The following is an 11,341-nucleotide window of genomic DNA, read 5'->3' as shown; positions in this document are numbered from 1 at the left end:
AGAGAGGAGGAAGCAGGCTCTCCGCTGAGCAGAGAGCCCAATGCGGGGCTCGATCCCAGGACCCTGGGATCGTGACCTGAGCTGGAGGCAGAGGCTTTAACCCACTGAGCCACCCAGGTGCCCCATATATGTATTTATTTTTTTAAGATTTTATTTATTTGACAGAGATCACAAGTAGGCAAAGAGGCAGGCAGAGAGAGAGGGAGGGAGGGAGGGAAGCAGGCTCCCTGCTGAGCAGAGAGCCCGATGCAGGACTTGATCCCAGCACCATGAAATCACAACCTGAGCCAAAGGCAGCGGCTTAACCCACTGAGCCACCCAGGCACCCTGGATTATATATTTTTAAAAACATATTTTATAAATACATTTCAAAATCCTAATACTGGAATTCTTACAAGGGAAAAAAGTATTTTTTCCAATACCAAAAATCAGCTAATTCAGTTGATGGCAGTCTATTTCTCAGAAATTAAAGAATATGAGACTTACGCTGATGTTATAGCTCGGTATCGCTCCTGCCCTGCCGTGTCCCATATCTGTGCCTTTATGGTTTTCCCATCAACCTGGATGCTTCTTGTTGCAAACTCTACTCCAATGGTGCTCTTACTTTCAAGATTAAATTCATTTCGAGTAAATCGAGATAAGAGATTACTCTTCCCAACACCAGAATCTCCAATAAGGACAACTGAAAAAGAAAAATAAAGCACTTAATGTCAGATGAATGAGGCAGATACCGTTCAGAATACCTCCATGTTTTAAAGCAAAAAAGACAGAGCATCTGATTTTTTAAAAGGGATGGGGGTTAGAGGAGAGACAAAGAGTCCATGTTCTTCACCTGTTACCAATTGATAAAATCAATTTATTCTTTTTAAACTATGTCTACCTACATAATAACTTCCACACATCATCTGCTTAGCACAAACACAGTATCCTCTTACACACGCAATTTTAACTACAGGTCCGCTAGGCACTGATTAATTACTGTCAATGCTGTACCAACCTTACTACCACAGAAGGTAACAACATGAAAGATACCAAATAAACACCAAATAAACAATTTGTGATATTAAAGTATATCGTATCACACATGAAAGCAATGAAAGATGTTAGTGAGTAGAAAAGAGGGAAACAGTGAAAATGTTCTTAGTTTCATCAAAGACTGGGTGTGACCTCAGGACTCACACCTTGGCAAAATGAAACATATTTACCATATGAGGCATCACATTTATAAACTTTGCCATCCGGATCACAGACACTATGATGACCTTTTCATAGTTGCATTTATCAGATGGGCAGGAAGCTATATAGACCTCTACAAAAACAGACACCCCAATTAAGTTTAACAGGGCCCCTAGGAAGCTAATAATTCTGACTTACTCTGAGTAAAGGCCAAAGCAAGGAGGACACATACTTTGTCTCTTATGACTTAAGACTTTTTTAAAAACAAGTTTGGTTTAGATGAATTTATTTCCTGTGATTACTACAGGAGGCAGTTTATTTACTAATACAGGAGGATTTTTTTTTCCACCCAAGGCAATGTTATCCTTAAGAATTTCATAAACAATGGGAAAACAGGCAGTTACCTTGTTCTAAAGCATTTCTATCTGAATTTAAAGAACAAAATGAGTTCACAGGTTTATAGAACATGAACTAAAAATTTTTTTACAAAGGAAAAAAAGAACACTATCGGCATTTCAATGTTTTTCTTACTGGCTAACTGATTCAGGCAACAGGACTACAAAATCAAACGTGAGAACGCCACCAAGGAGTAAGACCATGACTTATTAAAAATGATTATGATCTGGTGGTAAGGGGAGAGGGAGGTAAAAACTCTTAAGAGCTCATAGCACTCTGGTCAGAGGGCAAAGAGAATCTATTATGCATTCCTTCCTTGCCACAAGAGTGGATATAAACTGGCCTCTGGACAGTCTTAGATAGAGTACATTATCAAATGCATATCTTCCTGACTTCCTCTATTAGCTGATTAAGCAAGAAATCATCCAGGTGGCAGTAACTCCATGCAGCACGAACAGCAGGTACTTCTAGCTATAGTCAGTTAGAGATGTCAAAGGTACTGTGACAAACACAGATACTATATTGAATGCTTTAACGTGGATAACAGGAAAGATGATAAGGTCATCAAAGTAACATACCAAAACAATGCACTTCCAGTTTTCTAGGATGGTTGGTTATGTTAGTTTCCAAGGAGTACATTTCTGGTGGTGAGGTCAAATCCCATTTTCAGTGACAGTTGGCCCTATTAACAGGATACACACACCACTGCCCCTTGGTGCAAGAAGCCTGATACTCTGCTCAGGAAACCCTTTGAGAACCATTTCTAAACCGACATTAGCAATGAAGTGTAAAAGCCTCACTTGAGGTGGGAACCGGGAAGAAGGGAAAAACCAAAAAGTTAGAACATGTCTACTTCATAGTCACTCAGATATCAGTAATTCAGGAGCCAGTCGGTTTAAAACCAAAAAGCAAGACATCCTGAATGACAATGCCTCTAGAAAATTAAATAACACACTCAAAGAACATCTTCTCCCTCCCACAAAAACTCTAGCACTTTCAAGTTTTGGTTTTTCCCTTCTGAGATCCATGTTAATTAATGATTATGCTCATTATCTCCTCACCTCAGCATAAAGACAGGGAAGGTGTTTTTCCCCTCCATGTAACCAATTAATTTTAACATTATAAAAAATAGCACCCTTATCTGAAAATAATTCAAGACTCATGAATGCTTTATACAGTATAAAATAATTATCTCAACTAGACATGGACAGAGTTGCCAGAATTAAAAGACAAACAACTTGTTAAAGGATTATATCTTGAATGACACCAGAAGATATTGGTTCTGTAAGAACAGCGCTACCAAGAAGATACTGAGAAATGGCACAATAAGGAAAGCTGGTTTTATTCAGTTACCAAATGAGAAACCAAAACAGGATGGGTTACACTTAAGGTCACTAAAAAATAAACATACCAGAATGGATTAAATTACCTAAGCAACATAAGAGCATTTACCGGCTATGACTGAAAAAGTAACCCCTCCCAAAAAGTTCATGGGACTCAACTTCTAATTAAAATACTTTCCCTCATTAAGATGACAATATATAATTGATCTTTAAAAATGTGACAAACTATGATCACATCCTATAGTTCAAGAAAGTAATTTGCAATGATTTTCCAATGTTTTCCTTAACTAGTACCTTAAGTTAAAAGTACTTCCCACTTTATAACTATATCCATCTATATAGTGTATGGAGGGGGAGGGAGAGTATGTATAATAATATAAACATAAATAACAGCATCTATATATTAAATATCTACAGTATTTCTAAAATAACCTAATGATTTTATTACCACTTGGTTAACCTCACCTGAACTTTAACTACCATTCTAATACCTAATATTAAATCTGCTTCATTATGTATCAAATATTAGGCTAAATGCCATAAGAGCAAAATATACATATAAATTATCCATTATTTAATAAGAAGTTCCACCTCTTCAACCACATTTAGTTCTATATACTTTCTTGCAAACTAATGTACTAGACTAAAATTTAATTCAACAAATCAATCACAGTACATCAGACCTAAAAGTTATCACCTGAAAGGATAACTGGTAATTTTCATACTGATTTTTATAAATAAACTTAGGAGACTCTTCTCCTCTTTCAACTATATTCATAGTCTTACCTCACCAAAAGCCTTGAAAATAAAATGCATTCAGTAAGTCAATAAGGCTTTAGCCTAGACAAGTTTTTCCAGATTCAGCAGAATGTGAGTTGCTCAACTGAAAGTTGTGAAAGAAAAACTACCAAGATGCAAGACAGCAAAGCTCCTAAGATCTTTTCCAATGACAATCAGCTGACGGTTAATTACTACTGACCTTCAGCTAGACTGAAAAGAAAATGATGTAGACTATGTATCCAGATATTTTCAAAAAACGTGACTCTGAATTGGCGTCTACAACACCAATAGCAACTATGACTGATGCTTACTTCACTATGTGTACCAAAGGGCCACCACATTGTATATACATAATTGTAAAATTAAATAAAGCTTTTAAAACAAAAAGTCAGGTCTTAAAAAATAACCTCCCCACCTTGTACACCAAGAGTCTCCTATTGAGCTTAACTGAAGATTAATGTTCAAGAACAAATACATAACACAGAATACCTGTCATGCTCTCTCCCCACATTATACTCCCATTTGGACCACTCCATCCTATACTAATCAAAATAGCCCTTCATTTTCAACTGGTTAGAGTTACAAACTTCCAGTTCCCTCAAGTATTAAGTGTGCAAGGTAAGCAATCTTACAAGTAGAAAGGTCTACCTCGTGTCGGTGAATAAACCTCTGTACAATGAAACCACTTTAAAATTATTGTTGCTCTGCTTTAAAATAGAATTGTATACCCTGGGGCTAATAATACATTATATGTTAATAAAAAATTAAAAAACATACACATAATTTCGACAGCCCCAATCTTGATTATTTTGAAAGGATGGAATTTTTTAAAAAGCCTACATAGTGTATCAATAATGAATGCTTCCCTCTCTGAATCAAATACCGGTTATACCCAGTGTAAGGAAATGGTTAACCAAGAAACGATTAAATGTTTATCAAAATGTTCATGAAAAAATAAAAGTAATAAAAATAGTAAAATATAATCGTATAAATAAGAAATTGGCTAAATAATCAGCACTAAAGTTAAAAAAAAAAGTGACTCATATCCTGTAAGAGCTTTTAAAAAGTGGAAATTCTTCTCAGCAGAATTTTTTAAATATCCTATGTTTAAATAGCAAAATGTACAACAAAATGAAACCATAACCCATGGAAACACAAAATACTTTAAAAGTTCCTACTTTTAAGTTTCTTTCGTAATACTTAAATGCTCTTAAAGATTTAAGGTTCCAAAAAGCTGACAAGAACCACAGTAACTTTCTTCACATTATTATCACTTACTGAATCCTCAAAACCAGTCTCATTTAATTCTGGTAAGAGTTCTGAGAGATAGGTATTATTTTCTTTTTATAGAGGAGGAAATGGAGGCTCAAAGGTCAAAAAGCAAGTTTATGACCTGAATTTGAATCCAGAACTCTGTGATTCCAAAGCCCTGTGCTCTCAATCACTGTTAACAGGATGGTCTAATCCCAAGTTAAAATCCCTTAAACCAATTCGAATAACTAATATTCTTAGTGAAAAAAATAAATGGTTTCTATAAACAACAGTCAAGCTCCAAACCAAACAGGAGAAATATTCTTATTAGTCTATCTTGTTCTAAATTAATCACTTGAAAGGTAGCTACAAAGGCCTACTGCTTTGTACCTTATTTTAAGAAATAAAACTTTTTTTTTTAAGATTTTATTTATTTGACAGACAGAGATCACAAGTAGGCAGAGAGAGAGGAGGAAGCAGGCTCCCCGCTGAGCAGAGAGCTCGATGCGGCAGGGCTCTGCCGTTGGTGCGGGGCTCGATCCCAGGACCCTGGGATCATGACCTGAGCAAAAGGCAGAGGCTTAACCCACTGAGCCACCCAGGCGCCCCAAGAAATAAAACTTTTAATGACTAACCACTACTCTCTAGGGTCTCACCTAAGTAATTTCACATGACCTCAGAGGCCTTCAGCAAACAGTATGCTAACAAACCCACCTCTCTTTTTTGTATTTATAAAATGCATTAAGTACTCTTCTCTGTAAATGATTTTGCACTATGGGAATGAAGGTGAACACTGGATATACTCACCCTATATGACAGAATATTCTGGCCCAGAGGAGTTAAGTGGTGATAAGATTTGCAAAGTATTGGTAAAGCAATGTTTCCTGCTTCCTTTAGTAGATCATTCTTCGCACCCAATGACAAGGTCAGAATCACCATGCTTAACGCTCTTAAACTCCACCCTCCACTGTAAAGCTTTTATAGCAATGGTTTCTTCCTCCCTGGTAATGATCTTTGTTCAGCATACTACTGATGGCTGCCCTAATTCAGGAGCAGTGAAAGCATCTGAGTAAGAATGCATTCACTTAGCAAAAAAAAAAAAAAAAAAAAGGAATTAACCATACTCTTTCCCATTGAAAACTGTACCCTTTATTTTATTAAAAAACAACAACAACAACAACAAAAACTATCGAGATTCTTTCCGACTAACCAACAGGCAATTCTATCCATTCCCCACGCTCCAGTGTGTTTTGTCCAAGGGCACTACGTTTCCCTATCTTGTAGCACATATTACATTTCACCAAAGAGCACACAAGTTTCCCCTAGCCCCCACCTTTTGGGAAAGGTATGTAGCTAACTAGCACTCTTCCCTTCCTGTTCTAAAAACACCAAAATGTTGGATCCTCCCAGTGTTGCAGCAGGAAGCAACCAGACCATAGTGATAAAGCAGGCTAGTATTTGTGCAACGCACAACCTTTCCTGCTCAGGAACTGGGCCTTCAGGTCTGGCAAGGATAACAGCCACCACCCATCCGCAACCCCTTCTCGCTAGCTGAGCCTAGAGTTCTCCCGAGCTGGCTGCCGCTCGGTGGGGAGGGTAGGAGGAAAAATGCCTAGATGGGAAGTCACAACAGTCTGCCGGGTCACTGCGACAAGTGCGCGCGTGGGTGATGGACAATCCCTCCTGCCCTACCCCCCACCCTCGGGGTCGTACAGGAGACGTGGGAGAGCTCTAAATTATTTGGGGAGGAAAGGCAAGGAAATATCTACCAATCCCGGGCGCAATGCAAGAAGGTTACTGACCACGGGACCTGTGGGGGCGGGTGGGGTGGGGACCCCTGGCCCGCTCAGATTTTAACCCGGGCCTGGCCCGGGGAAAGGAAGGAGACCGCTCGAGAGGCGTCCGTCTGAGGGGAGGGGCTGTGAGGAGACGCAGAGGAGAGGCTCGTTCGAGGGGGAAGGGGGGGCAGACAAGAAAAAGACAAGTAGTGGGAGTCCGCGCCGAAGGAAAGGTGAGCGAGAGGAAGGGCCGGTCAGAGGGGTTCTGAAAAGGGGGGCGAGCCGAGAAGGGTGTATACTGAGGGGGAGGGGCGCCAAACCCGAAAAGATAGATGGTGGGAGGGGCGGCCGCTTTCAAGGGGCCGTCGAGCCCGGGAAACGAAGCCGATTTGGGAGAAAGCAGCCCGCCGGGAGAAGGACACAGGGTGAGGGGCGCTGAGGATAACGAAGGCCTAAGTGCAGTTCGCTAAGAGCCCGGTGTGTGGGGAGGACTCCTCGTCTGAGGGTTGAAGAGCTAAGCTGGGAGACGGCAAGACAAATCGCCCAGAGAGGAAGGGCTGAGGAAGGCCGACTTCAGTGCAGGGGCAGCCCGCACGCGGGTCCCCCGGGAGTGTCCCGGGCCCCCGAACCGGGACTCGGTGAGGAAAGTGGGCAAGCCCACGGCCTCACCTTTGAAGAGATAGTCGTACTCGTCGTCGCGGGTGCCCATTGCGCGGCCGAGGAGCGAAGGGGCGGGAGCAGCAGTGGTATCGGTGGGACCAGGGGGCGTCGCTGCAGGGGTAACCCGAGAGCCGAGCTTCAGCTGCCGGACCGGGTAAAGAACCCCTCCCTGCCCCTACGACACTTCCGCCAGGCCCCAGCCCCTAAGGGGAAGTACTTCCGGGAGGCGGCGCTCCGCCCCTGAGCCCTGGAAGGGCGGTACGCCGGAGCGTGGAGTCCGTCTGTAAATTCTGCCCCCTCCAAGAAGTTTAGGGGGGAAGTTGAGTTCTGGACTCTTGGCTCGTAGCCGCTGCTTGCCATCCCCTCAATGGCCTTTCCCTCGTCCCTCGGGCCGACGTGCGGGGAAATGGGGTACCGGGAAGCGCGTCAGTCCTGCTTGAGTGGTAGGTTTGTCGAGGGGGGCGGGGTTCTCTAAGAATTAGACAGTTGAAGGCGACAGCGTTTTTTGTGGTGGTTCCATGGTGTAATGGTTAGCACTCTGGACTCTGAATCCAGCGATCCGAGTTCAAATCTCGGTGGAACCTACATAAGCGCATTTTTAATTCATTTACTTATTCATTAAGTGATTGTTGTACAACTACGGTATACATGGCCTTGAACGAAGTGGGGGCAGATTTTCTCAAAACATAACCTTTGCCGACGAAGACCTGTTGGTTTTATAGTCATTGTCACCTGGGTGTCTCCGAAGGAGCCTCTTCACTTCGCCTTTTTTTTTTTTTTTTTTTTTTTTTTTTTTAAAAAAACCTGGGCCTTTGCCTCAAAGCTAGCTTTCAAAAGCTTCGGTGTAACTTGATTCCTTTTGCTAGAATTTTCAACCTCCAATTTCATTCAAGGGCAGACGCTTTTCACTTTTTTTCTCTGGAAATCCCTCAAACTTATCTCCAGATGTCATTCGGAGAACTTCGCCCACCCTCCTCATCAAGATTCATCAAGAACTTCTTGAGCCTTATTTGTCATCCTCTAAGCTAAACCTGTTTACATAATTATTTCATTTAAAAAGCAGAGCAGAGAATGGCAATTTTCATTTTAGCAGAAATGTGGATACTAAGACTCCAGTGACTTGCCAAAGATCACGCAGCAGTGATCTGTTTTTGAAGAGTTATGTATTTGAAAAGAGTTAATGTTATTACAAATGTTTTTCCCGTTTGCTGCCATACTCCGTACCGCCTATATGCAAACTCTCAATTTAGACTTTTGGGCAAGGGTGCCTGTGGTGAGCAGAATAATAATTTCCTGAAGAGGTCCACTTCCCAATCCCTGAGATCCGTGAATATGTTAAATTAAATGGCAAAGGGGAATTACGGTTAGAGATGGAATTAAAGTTGCAAATCAACTGACTTTACAATAGGGAGGTAACCTAGATTCTCCAGGTGAGCCTAATTTGTCATAGAGATCCTTAAAGGTGGAAACCATAAGCAATGATAGGAATGCAGAGGCTTCTAGAAGACAAGAAAAGGCAAGGAAATGGATTCTTCCCTATCGCCTACAGAAGGAGTACAGCCCTGCAGACATCTTGATGTTAACCCAGTGAAACCACCATGCAGAATTCTGACCTAGAGAACTATTTGTGTTGTTTTAAGTCACCAAGTTTGTGGTAATTTTTTTACAACCGCAATAGGAAACTAATACAGTACCATTTTCAGTGCTTTCTGTGATGGTGTAAGTAATAGATGGTTTATCTAAGGCCTAGATACTGCCTTGTGCAAATAAGTATTATCCACATCAGGGGAGAAGTACAGTATTCTCAAGCAGCTAAATATTATATACTACAGATAAGACACAGTCCTAGCTCTGCTCACTTGAGTAAACAAAATGGTTCCAAGAAAAGGGAGATATCAGTAACTAGAGAGTTCTTAAGTTGTAATTAATGAGAGTTCTGGTGCTAAGTGTCACCGTTCAGAGAGACTGAGATAATTAGGAAGAACTCCCTGGAGGAGAAGGAGGAGAACTAGCATTGACCCCACTGAAGGAAGAAGCAAGGAAGGAAACTCATTTTGACCAGTAGACGAAATCAAATGATAAAATAAGTAAATAAATAAAAGTGTTCAGTAAGGCCATTAATGCCAAAAGAGTAATTATGAACTTTTCCCCTTTAAGCCATTGTTTCTCAAGGTGTGTCCTGAGAAGGTAAGTAGTATTACTCAAAGGAAGAATTGCAGGGCCAAATAAATTGAAAAGAATTACACAGTCTCCTTTGCTTTAGAAGTTTCCTTAGCATGTTGGCATTTTAAATTCTAGATATTTCACTCTGAAGAAATCTTTTTTTAACTGTGTTAATCACAGCATTTCCCAGAAACACCAGACCACAGAACTCTTTTCCCATGGAACACCTGTTAGCATCCCTCTGAACTCTTTGGGGGATGATTGAAGTCAGCCTGGTCTTAGGAAAAGTAAGCTGGCTGTGGACTGCAGGACTGGGGTAAAGAAAGACTGAAAGTGTATCAGTTAGAACGCTATTGCAATTAACCAGGTACAAACTGATAGAAATGGAGTACCATTATGGTAATAGAGGAGAACGAAAAATCAAAGGCTGTTACGGAAAAAAAAAAAAAGTGGTAAATGGAACCCATAGACAAAGAAGAGAGGGTTTTATGGTTTGTTTTGTTTTGTTTGGAGGAGGGTAGTAATTGCTTGATGTGTCTTTTTTAATCTCAAGAAATACAGGAATTTAATGTAAATGACTTAAATAATATAGAAATACAGAGTAAATCTTTTTCTTTTTTAAGGATTCTATTCTTAAGTAATCTCTACACCCAACGAGGGGTTCAAACTTACAACCCCAGAATCAAGAGTCAAATGCTCTGCCAAGAGAGCCAGCCAGGCACCCAAAAATAGGGAGTAAATCTTTAAGGGCCTCCTCCACTTCAATTCCTCCTCCAACTCCAGAGATAACTGTTACATTTTCTTTTAATATATATAAAATCAGGTTATGTGTACTGTTTTTCATTTTGAAAAATCTTTCCACATCAGTCCATACAGTTTTAACTCATTTGCTACAGTTTTTCTTAGCAAGAATATACCATAGTTGGTACAACCATTCCCATTCTCTTAACCTGGGATATGGCAAATACTGAAGGTTCACTAAATTAAAAACTATTCCTAAGCCATTTCTTCCTTGCCCACTTGCCCAAGAAGCTGGAAAGCCAAATATTCACTTTCCTAGCTACCCTGCAATATTTTATATACTATATACTATATACTATTTGAGTATCTAAAATATTTATGTGAGAGAGAGCAAGAACACAGAGGGAGAGTAAGAAAGAGAAGCAGACTCCCTGATTAGCAGAGACCCCAACGCAGGACTTGATCCCAGAATCCTGAGATCATGACCCGAGCCACCTAGGCACCCCTGATTTTTTATTTTATTAATGATGCTCTTTTCCATATGTTAGTTTTAAATTTTTATTTAATCAAATCTCTCTCAGTCATTTTTTTAATGGCTTCTGGGTGTTGCATTTTGCATAAGAAGGCTTCTCCACACCAAGATTATTCAAAATATTGTTTCTTCAAATGTTTTATAACTTTTTTCTCCATCCAGATTTTATTTATATTGAGGATGATGTGACATAGGGATCTAAATTAATTCTTTCCAACAGGATAGTTAATTGTTTCAACATTATTTGAACTGTCCATCTTTTCCCACTGATTTGAAATGCCTAACTTGTTATAAATATTATTTATTATAATTAATTTATTAATCAATTATTAATTTATTATTAATTAATATATAATTAATAATTAATTTATTATAAATGAGTTTCACATATATGATGAGTCTGTTCTTGAATCTTCACACCATACCTCTGGCAGCTACAGAGAAACACTGTTCACATGTTCCTTCAAGAAGGAGTCTCTAGTGGCCATACCTCCAAGATCTACTATAATGTGCACACTGAA

At 40.0% G+C, this 11,341-nt stretch overlaps 1 protein-coding gene and 1 non-coding gene across 2 annotated transcripts in view; one reads left to right on the top strand and one right to left on the bottom strand.

The window, feature by feature from the left end:
- Positions 1 to 7,554, bottom strand: part of LOC111153216 (RAB11A, member RAS oncogene family) — a 17,574-nt gene extending 10,020 nt beyond the window's left edge. The window contains exons 1-2 of the mRNA XM_022512102.1: positions 7,394 to 7,554; positions 487 to 682 (exon numbers count right to left, since the gene is read on the bottom strand). Coding sequence (XP_022367810.1) covers positions 487 to 682; positions 7,394 to 7,433 — 236 coding nt within the window. The 5' untranslated portion in view covers positions 7,434 to 7,554. The remainder of the gene's footprint in view (positions 1 to 486; positions 683 to 7,393) is intronic.
- A 342-nt stretch (positions 7,555 to 7,896) lies between these two features.
- TRNAQ-CUG lies at positions 7,897 to 7,968 on the top strand. The gene has a single exon. It is a non-coding gene; the product is annotated as a tRNA-Gln (tRNA).
- The last annotated feature ends 3,373 nt before the right edge of the window (positions 7,969 to 11,341 follow it).

The sequence above is a fragment of the Enhydra lutris genome, unplaced genomic scaffold (genome assembly GCF_002288905.1).
Source record: "Enhydra lutris kenyoni isolate GAN:26980312 unplaced genomic scaffold, ASM228890v2 scaffoldscaffold31, whole genome shotgun sequence".
Lineage (NCBI taxonomy): Eukaryota > Metazoa > Chordata > Mammalia > Carnivora > Mustelidae > Enhydra > Enhydra lutris.
The sequence above is the reverse complement of the archived record's forward strand: the minus strand, read 5'-3'. Positions and strand labels throughout refer to the sequence as shown.